This window comes from Rhineura floridana, chromosome 8 (assembly GCF_030035675.1).
Source record: "Rhineura floridana isolate rRhiFlo1 chromosome 8, rRhiFlo1.hap2, whole genome shotgun sequence".
Lineage (NCBI taxonomy): Eukaryota > Metazoa > Chordata > Lepidosauria > Squamata > Rhineuridae > Rhineura > Rhineura floridana.
The window spans coordinates 9,242,103-9,252,875 of record NC_084487.1 but is presented as its reverse complement, the minus strand read 5'-3'; the positions used below and the strand labels follow the sequence as shown (position 1 = coordinate 9,252,875).

General features: G+C 42.6%; 1 protein-coding gene across 1 annotated transcript in view; it reads left to right on the top strand.

The window, feature by feature from the left end:
• Positions 1-3,961: 3,961 nt before the first annotated feature.
• The window catches only part of LOC133390145 (alpha-parvin-like), a 56,150-nt gene continuing 49,338 nt past the window's right edge, over positions 3,962-10,773 (top strand). The window contains exon 1 of the mRNA XM_061638113.1: positions 3,962-4,286. Within this exon, the coding sequence (XP_061494097.1) occupies positions 4,151-4,286 (136 nt within the window). The 5' untranslated portion in view covers positions 3,962-4,150. The remainder of the gene's footprint in view (positions 4,287-10,773) is intronic.

Here is a 10,773-nt window from a genome sequence, read left to right as displayed (position 1 = left end):
TTTCTAGTGAATCATGTCTTCTCATTATAGGTCCAAAATATGATAACCTGTTTCATCATTTTAACTTTTAATGATAGTTCTGGTTTAATTTGTTCGGACACCCAATTATTTGTCTTTTTCGCGGCCCATGGTATCTGTAAAGCTCTCCTCCAGCACCACATTTCAAATGAGTTGATTTTTCTCTTATCCGCTTTTTTCACTGTCCAACTTTCACATCCATACATAGAGATCGGGAATACCATGGTCTGAATGATGCTGACTTTAGTGTTCAGTGATACATCTTTGCATTTGAGGACCTTTTCTAGTTCTCTCATAGCTACCCTCCCCAGTCCTAGCCTTCTTCTGCTTGACTATTGTCTCCATTTTGGTTAATGACTGTGCCAACGTATTGATAATCCTTGACAAGTTCAATGTCCTCATTGACAACTTTAAAGTTACATAAATCTTCTGTTGTCATTACTTTAGTCTTCTTGATGTTCAGCTGTCGTCCTGCTTTTGTGCTTTCCTCTTTAACTTTCAACAGCAGGCGAAGTTCAAGGTTCTAGTTTTGGTATACAAAGCCCTATACAGCTCGGGACAGCTTGGGACCAGGATACCTGAAAGACCGTCTTATCCCTTACATACCCAGTCAATCACTGCGCTCTGCAGTTGAGGGCCTCCTGCAGATACCATCTTATCAGGAGGTTCGTTCTGCACAATATAGGAAACGGACCTTTACTGTGGCAGCAACTACCCTGTGGAATTCCCTCTCCTTAAATATTAGGCAGGAGCCATCTCTGCTATCTTTTCGGCGCCTTTTGAAGACTTTCCTCTTTCAACAAGCCTTTTAAGTTGAGACCTATCCCAGTCTGTGTCTGTGTTAGAATTGCTTTTTTATATGTTTTTTTAATAATATGTTTTTAACCCTTTTTAAAAAAGATTTTTTTAAAGCTTTTTTCTTTTTAAATGTTTTTAGTTTTGTTTTAATGTATTTTAAGGTCTGTTTTTATGATGTTTTAAAAGTGTTTTTAGTGTTTTTGTTTGCCGCCCTGGGCTCCTGCTGGGAGGAAGGGCGGGATATAAATCAAATAATAAAAATAAATTATAAAAAAATAAACAGCATTCATTTCAAATCATTACTGGTTTCTGCTAGTAGTATGATACTGCCTGTGTATCTTAAATTATTGATATTTCTCCCTCCAATTTTCACACCTCCATCTTGGTCCAATCCCGCTTTCTGTATGATATGTTCTGTGTACAGATTAAACAAATAGGGTGATAAAATACACCCCTGTCTCACACCCTTTCTGACTGGGGACCAATCTGTTTCTCCCTATTCTGTCCTTACAGTAGCCTTTTGTCGAGTATAGGTTGCGCATCAGGACAATCAGATGCTATGGCGCCCCCATTTCTTTTAAAGCATTCCATAGTTTTTCATGATCTACACAATCAAAGGTGTTGCTGTAATGTATAAAGCACAGGATGATTTCCTTCTGAAATTCCTTGGTCCATTCCATTATCCAATGTATGTTTGCAATATGATCTCTGGTGCCTCTTCCCTTTCTAAATCCAGCTTGGACATCTGGCATTTCTGGAATAACATCATGGGTGGGGTGGTTCTAATAGCTAAGTTGAAGGTGAAATTGTGTTACTTCTACTTTTGCCATATTTAGTAGTTGTGTAATAAGATTGTTACAATGTGTTATGTCTTATTTATAGTGTTGGTATGGTTTTTGTGTTGCTGTTATATCTGCCATTTGTTTTTTCTCTATTATTGTTGTATTATTTCTCTTGAAATTGTTTTTGCCATTGTTTGACTTGCTGTAAACTATTTCATATACAGTGTGTTTTTGTTTTCCTTTTTGTATGTCGCTTTGAGTCCTATTTTTGGAAAAAAGGGACTAACAAATGCTATTGACAAATAAATAATAAAATAAATAAATTTCTTGCTCCATATACGGTAAGAGCCTTTGTTGTAGAATCTTGAGCATTACTTTACTTGCATGGGATATTAAGGCAACAGTTCGATAACTACTGCATTCCCTGGGATCCCCTTTCTTTGGAATTGGGATGTATATTGAACACTTCCAGTCTGTGGGCAATTGTTTAGTTTTCCATATTTGTTGACAAATTTTTCCTCTCCTCTTTGAGTTTATACCAGTGTGTAGAAAACAAAAGCCCTACAAATCACACAGGATTTAAGTTCTTGGCTGTGTTGATGCTGCTTCCTCAGTGATGACAGACTATTCACTGTGATCAGAATTTTCAGAACTCATTGTAGAAGAGCAAGTAATTTGAGTAGCTATCTTAGGAACATTTTAGTAAGAAGCATGAGTTTGGAAGTGAAAGGTGTTTTGGCTTTCCCCCCATTTAGTTAGCCATTCTGATAATGTTTAGCTATGATGAATAAATATATTTCAAAACACACTGTCCATATGCCAGTCCTGTAAATGGATTTTCTATTTTCAGCAGGGATTTATCGCTCCGTCTATTTTGTATTATTATTTAGGAATGAAATATGACAACCTAAATTATAATTTTTGTTTACTGAAAAACAAAATGTATGGAACATTTTTGAAAAATTAAAAGCTAATTCTCCAAGCCTCATTAGCAGTTTGTTATATATCCTCCTGTCGAGGATCACAAGTGGCAATGTCATTCTAAATCTTACTAGTCTTCATATATGTTGGGGGTGGTATCCAACTTAACTTTTCCTGTCAGCGCAAGGATTTCCACTTGCATAATGGAACTCTCCCTGAATCCTCTCCACATCTGCCCCAAAGGGTTGGGGGAACCCCCAGAACAGATTTAGGGAGCACATGGGACAGGACAGGGGGGAAGTTCTGCTGCGCAAGTGGAAATCCTTAAGCTGACAGAAAGAATTAGTTGGATACTGCCCTATAGATTTAAATAAGTTGAATGAGGAGACTTTTCTCCAAAGTTCTACAGGAAGTTCGAACTGAGAATTTTCACGTTCACAAAGCTGGAATTTTCAGTGTGGTTTAAAAGTTATGAGGAAGTTATTAGTGACTAAGTCCTATTTAAATAAATGGACTAGATTATTCGGACTAGATTATTTTAAAACCCGGTGACCAAAATCCAAAGAGGTAACTAGGCCTACCCATTTTTCCCTTGAACAGCAGACCATACCATAGTATACCAAAAACTAATTCCCCCATTTCAAAAGATGTCTGACACACAGCCAGGGACTTGCCCTTCAAGAAACAAGTCCAAAGCTGCTTTGGGTTTATGGAACCAGTCATGTTCCATGATTTCAAACAAATTTAAGCATAGCTAAATCTTTCTCACTGGACTGAGAAATTAATTTTAGTGTATCTGTATCCTTTGAGAGTCAAAGCTGCTATACATTCTATATTACTTTCCAAAACCAGGAATCCCCCCAGGCAAGACGACCCCTCCTTGGATTAACCATCATCATCATACAATTCTAGTCCATTGTCTTTATCTTGATCAATTTCATGTCAACAGTCTCATACCTGAATTGACCGTCTGTGCAAAATTAATTTTTGAATCCGTTTCAAACTTGTCCCATTTTTGGTTCCACGTCCACTGCTGAATCAGAATGGAGACTCACGAGGTCCTGTTCAAAACCGGCCCCTTTACACCTTAGGAAACTTTAGGACTGCAATTCGGGATGCGCGCCCTATCCAGCGCAATGGGACTGCCTTCCGAATAAACATGCGCAAGATCGGGCTGCACGTGAATCCACAAGCCCTATTAAGAACAACCGTGGCTGCGGTTTCCCGCGTAAACCTGCGCAGGATCCTGAGCTGCTCGTCTCCGAGTCCCTCGTTTTGCCTACGAGACTAATGGAGATAGCGCTTTATGCCCCAAAAGATTTATTATTACAGGACAGGGAGGGAGGAAGGAAGAGAGAAGCAGGGGTAGATTTGCGCCTTTGAGTCTATCCATGTACGTGCGCGGGAGAATATCCTCCTCTGGGTGCGCGCTGCAGAGCGCGAGAGGGAGGGAAGAAGGCAAGAGGGCGGGAGCGAGCCCAGCCTCAAAGGCTTCGGATAATTCCGCTTCCGTTGGGAAGAGGGACCAGCCGAGGGTGAGTGACTCTGGCAGAGTCTCTCCACGCGTCTCCTCTTCCTCGAGGCTCGGGCGCGCCGTTGTGGGACCACCACCGACAACACCAACACCCGCCATGGCCACCTCGCCTCAGAAATCGCCCTCCGCACCCAAATCTCCAACTCCCAAGTCGCCCCCTTCCCGGAAGAAAGATGACTCCTTTTTGGGCAAACTCGGAGGCACTTTAGCCAGGAGGAAAAAAGCGAAAGAAGGTAAAATAGGGGAAAGAACGAACGAAGAAGATAAAGCTGCCATACTGCCCCGTTAGCTGGGTTTATCCGGATTATAGCCCTGCTCCCCGGCGCCCTTTAGGTGGCCCGCGAGACGCAGAGAGTGCCAGCCTGCATACAATCACACACACACACCCGGATTGCGCCAGGGAAGAGAGAGACAGGGGTGGTAGCTTCATCGCGTGGCTTGACTGCGGGGTAGCGAGGTGGGAGGTAGCGGTGGCGGCATGCAACGGGGGAGGGGGCACCCGGCAGCGACGACGTTTCTCTGGCGCAGTTGCCCAGTCTGTGTTCCCCTCCCGCTGCCACTGTGTGTGTGTGCGCACACGTGTGCATTGAGCTCTGTGCCTTGGCAGACCGCAGCCCCCAACCAAGCAACCGGCGATGAGGGAGCAAACCTGCACTGCCAGTGCCTCGCTCTTCCCAGGAGGCTGCTGGTGCTAAGAAAGTGTCTCTTTGTGTCTTGGGTGAAGGCAGCGTTTGGAAGGGGGGGGGACTTGGCCAGCGCAGACCTGTAAAGGGATCATCTGTTGTCTGCAGATCTTGCTTTCTTTGAACTGTGTGTGTGTGTGTGCGCGCGCGCGCGTGTGTGTTTTTTAAAGTTGAGAGCCAGTGTGGCATAGTGGTTAGACTGAGGGTTGGACGAAGACCTGGGAGATTAAGGGTCTGAATCCCTATTCAGCCATGAAGCTTGCTGGGTGATCCAGATCCTGGGCCAGTCGCTGCCCTTCTGCCTAACTTGTCACAGGGTTGTTGTGGCGATTAAATGAGAAGGTCTGGAACTGTGTACTCCACCTTGAGTTCCTTGGAGAAAAGGTGGTAGTTTAATGCTAATAATAATAATAATAATAATAATAATAATAATAATAATAGAACTTTCCCAAGGAAGAGCTTCCTTCTCAGAAAACAAAAACACACTTTTTTTGTTTTTGTTTTGAGTGCCCTGCTGTCTGTCTTCGTTAAGGTGTGCATCCAACCTTGACGTGCTTACGGAAGGGGTGTGCAAGTAGTGCCCCCCCCCCAAATGTGGAGGCTTGGACAAACCCTGTGTTATAGAAGACCACAGTCGGTGTGAAAGTATATATTCGGAAATGCCTTTGGTGCACTCCTAAGCACATTTACTAAATGATGTCATATAGAAACTTGAACTTCACAAAATATTTTATGATCATGTCCATAAACACCTATGCAACTTGTGTCTGGAGACCTAGAGCAGATAACACATTATTAAGAATCACTTTCCAGAACTGTAAAGAGGTATGTTCACATGCGTGCATCCCAGGCACCTAAATGAGGGGTGAGAGCAGCAAGGCTTCCCAAACTTTTCGTGAAAAGTTACACTTTTATTGTTTTTATTACATTTGTAAGCTGCCCTGAGCTCTGTTTTTGACTGTGGAAGGGCAGGATATAAATCTTCTTAATACATAAATAAATATTCCATAGTGCTGGAAACTGGAGTCTAGGCATTTAAGGCTGAAACTGTACATTAAAAAAAAAGATTGCTCACATCTTCCTTCAGTTTTTGTTGGTAATTACTAGGTACAAAAACAAAACAACCGGATAATGCAACTATTAATAGGCTTAATTTGCATAATTAGCAAATAATTCACATAATATGCAAATTGGCCTGCCTGGATTTGTGGGACTGGAATGTGGCAACCCTTCAAAAAAAGTGTGTGTGGGTGTCAAATATTCGCCACTCTTTCTGCGTGATGCCTTTAATAAGTGGGAGGGGTGTGGAGGAGAGGGAGGGTGGGAGTGAGCAGTCAAAGGTGCCCTGCGCTGCCCTAAGTTAGAAGTGTCTGGCTCAGGCTAATGAGAGGTGGCTTGTGGAGGCCGCTGGGCTGGGTGTGTCACAACAGGGAAAGCGTCATTCTTGAAAAATGTAGCCTGGAGCGCTGGCTGGGATCTTCGTTGCTGCTGGGTTGAGCTCCCTCAACTGTTTATGCAGCGTTCTTACACCAGGAAGTTGCCCACCCTTTCCTAAAGTGGAGAATTCTCTCCTTCCTCCCTCCTCAGGCCAATTTTCGGCATCTTCGCCTCACTAAAAGTTCCTAGCTGGGACTTTGCAGACCCTGCAGGGGTAGAGCATGTCTTGGAGCCCTGAGCTGCCTGCTGGGAAGAAACTTCCTAGAATGGCAATTCAGTCCTTGAAATATCTTTACAAGTTCTCTAATAATAGGGCTTTATACACCAAAACCAAAACCAGGAACTTAGCCCAGTAGCTAATGGGCAGCCAGTGCAATTATTTCAGCAGCGGGGTGATAGGTTGGCGATAACCTGCTCCAGTGAGCAGCTATTCTGCTGCATTTTACACCAGCTGCAGCTTCCAGACCAACCTCAAGTGCAGCCCCGCATAGAGCACATTACAGTAATCCAGTCTGAAGGTTAATAAATAAATAATAGTATCTAGAAAGAAGCCACTAGATTGGTATGGGACTGGACGGGGGCAAACTGAGATTTAATTCAGTTAAGACAGAGGTGCTCTTGCTAAGTAGAACTGCCATTGTGGGTACTATGATTCTGCCTGTCTCGACAAACATGCCGGTGCCCTTGAAAACGTAAATATGCAGTTCAGATCTGGCTTTGCTCCTGGATGTTCATATTGCAGCCATGGCAGAAGTAAATTTGCCCAGCTTAAGCCCGTTTTGCTCAGCTGAGCCTATTTTTATTTGGGGTGGATCTGGCCATTGGTGATACATGCCTGACTTACATCAGGATTGAGTTATTGAAAATGCTGTCCTTTGAAAAGTATTTGGAAACTTCAGCTGGTGTGGAATAGAGTAGCTCAAATTCTGACGATTCCTCTTTTTCAACAACTTTCTTTTTTTCCCCTGGTCCATTTCTGGGCCCAATTCAAAGCACAGTTTCTTTAAAGGTCCAAACTTAAAATGAGGATACCTTGAGGCAGGGGTTGCCAACCTTTTTCGACCAGAGGGCACATTTCAAATTTGATAGTGTTCTGGGGGCACAGGTCACAAAATGGCCGGTGGGGGGACATGGTATAACACAAAATTATAGAATAGTCATGGTGAAGCTTTCCCCATAATTGTATTTCCATACTAGAAAAGGTTTGACCTGTTGCATTTCTGCCTGCCACACAGCTGTTAAAGGCACAAGAACCCTGTTTTTCCCCAATGCCAACCCTAAATCAAAGCCTAGCACTGACATCCTGTCCCCACTTACCTCAAAGTAAGCCCCATTACTTCTGAGTAGACATGTATACCATTGCACTGTAAGTTAACTACGCAGGGAATTCTTAATGAATCATTGCTGTTTAGCTCTTGGAAATCAAGAAACATGCCTCAGCCTCTTCGCAGAGTTTCCACATTTGCCTTTGGGGGAGGGGGATTCTTTACATTCACCCACCCACGTATTGTGTAGTATTTGCAGAAAATAACTTCAAGGCACTACCTGATCTCGGGTTAACTCAGCACAGGAAAGATGAATCCTAATTGCTAGGGGAAAAGGAAGGAAAATTCCAAGGATTAGAAAAGGGAGAGCAAAACAGCAGTTCTTTAGGACCTTAGGGATCCCTATTGCCTGATGTCCAAACAACTCACTCATCAGTCAGATCTCTGACTTCACTCGTTGGCTAATAACACTGACAGACAGGAACAGCCACTCCGGCTCATTCCACATTAATTGTTTAGAAGGTTACCTGCACAGTTTGCTTCATTTTTTTCTTGCTAGGGTGCTAGAGACTTTTTCTTTTTTGAATGAAAGCTCAGATTATGGGCCACCTGCCAGGGGCACCACTGAAGGGCTTTTCGGGCACTGAGCTGGTGACCCCTGTCTTAATGACCATATCTTCCCCGAAGAGCCTAACCATTTAAATCCATAGGAAAAGCTTTCTTGTATGTGCTGCCAATGTCAAATGTGCGATTGATTGAGGCCAGGGCTGTGGAGTCGCCGGTACACCAAACCTTCGACTCTGACTCCGACTCCTCTATTTTTCTACTGTCCGACTCCTCCCAAAATTGCTTCTGACTCCACGACTCCAACTCCGTAGCCCTGTTTACCATATATTGTTATAATATTATAAGTTTTTATTTTGAAGCTGGAGTCGGTACGTTTCTACCAACTCCGACTCCACCCAAAATTGCTTCCGACTCCACAACTCCGACTCCAACTCCACAGCCCTGATTGAAACCAGTGAGAGGCCTTTCTCTGTAGTTGTCCCTATTGTTCTTGCGGGCCTAGGGTAATTCACCATGCTCTCTCTCTGATGGGCTTTCACCATCTAGTAAAGACCTATGATACACTTGCCTCGTCAATGGTTTGTAACTAATTGATTGCCTGGATATGGCCTTTCTGAACTGAGTCTCTGTCTTTAAAAAGCTGTTCGCTTAATATGATAATACTAGTTTTAAATTTTGTCTGACTTGGTATAAGGCAGGTTTCTATATTCCTTTGTAGCAGAGGTAGCCAGTGAGGTGCCCTCAGATGTTGAACTGCAGCTTCCATCAGCCCTGACCACTGAACATGCTAACTGGCGTTGATGCAAATTGTCATCCAACGACATCTAAAGGGCACCATGTTGGCTACCATGCTTTATACCCTATGTAAGCTTGCTATTATCTTTACAGATTTTAAAAAAAATAGTGTACTATTTTTATACACAAATGATTTTTTAGGTAGTTTTAAATGAGATCTTGGTTTGTTTCAGTGATTATCAGTGTTAAGAAATGATTGTGGTAATACAGATTTGTCCACTACATTGACTGGGGACAGGGAGGAAGGGAAGACCAGGCAAAAATGATGAAGTGTTGTTGGGTTTTTTTATCCAAAGGGACTTTATTTTTCCCCGTATTACTTTTTCAACACCCAGTCTCTGCAATTTGAATGAAATTCCTTCAGTTTTCCCAAGCATTTTTCATCATAAATTCCAAACTGACAGAAGAGTGGCGCATTCATGATATAGATAATAACATGAAGTTCATTTTGTCTGAATCAAGGTATGACACTAGCTATTGTGGAAGGCTGGACTCGGACCCCACATTAATAAAAGGGAGATTAATAATCAATATGCTTCAATAAGCCCAACAGGGTAAGGGCAGAGCTTAAAAGGCTACATACTAAAAGTACACTTTGCTTAGCTACAAGGGAAATGGGGAAATGCTACGCTGTGCCAGCTGGTTCCTGAGAAATAGGGAAGTTGTGGTTAAGGAAGAATTTCATATCAAACTGGGTGCTTTGAAGGATGGACTGGTATGGGCTAGAAAATAGGAGGGGATATGTGTCAACTCGAAGGTATACATCACATGTATGAATAACCCCACCCCATCAAGTATGCTGCTTACCATATATGGAATATTCTGTTTACTGCTTGCTCTGACTATATAACCCTGTGTATCCATGACATGGAGAGCCAGCATGGTAGTGGTTTGAGTGTTGGACTGCGACCTGGGAGACCAGGTTTCGAATCCCCACGCAGCCATGAAGCTCACTGGGTGACCTTGGGCCAGTCACTGCCTCTCAGCCTCAGAGGGTCGCCATAAGGTGGAATTGACTTGAAGGCAGTCCATTTCCATTTTTCATCCATGACATGAGAGAGACCTGCTGACTGTCATCAGGCACTCTCTCTTGATGGCCATCAGTATTCTTTCGTTACTCATAAATAAATTTCTGTCCATTTGGCAGTCAATTTACAATTGGCTCTGAAGGTGTATTTTATCTTTCCTACAACACTATTTTTATTCCTAAAAGCTTCATACTGTCCCCCGTGCCATTAGGCTTCAGTTCTGTACCCGGCTTCATACTCTTAACTCTGATTGAAATCAGTGGAGCTCAGATGCTAATAACTGTGCTCAGGATTGATGGTGCACCTGAAAACTGCAAATGTGTCTAATTAAAAGAACAGAGACTTATTGGATGCTTGGCGTTAAAAAATACAAACCTGCTTTTTCTGCTTTACCATTTTATCTTTATGAGCTGCCTAGGGAACTATGACATTGAGTAGACAGTGTAAATGAATAAACCAAAGGTATTTTGCTACTAGATCTTAGACCTGACTCTTGCCTTCTTTGGCTCACTAAAAATCTCTAGCCTCAGGAGAAAGGTGTTGAGAACACACAGTCCAGACAACTGCCATTCTAGACATGCCAATTCATCATATCCCATGGCATACGGTATCACCTATACCAGGCGTTTCCAACTTGGTGCCCTTCAGGTGCTTTGAGCTACAATTCCCATTAGACCAAGATACTGTGTAAGTGGAGATCAATTGTTTTTATTCTTTTTTTTTCTTATTTGAATTTACCAGTGAGTAGACTTGTGTTTATAAATATATTTTAAAAGGTTATTTCTTAACAAACTCTTTAATATAACCCAAACACAACCACAATTGAATTAATAATAATAATGAGTAGTAGTATTTCTTGAATTTACATGCCGCTCTTCCTCCAAAGGAGCCCAGGGCAATGTCAGTCCTTAAATAATGTAATTAATACTTCTAAAAAGAGTCAAA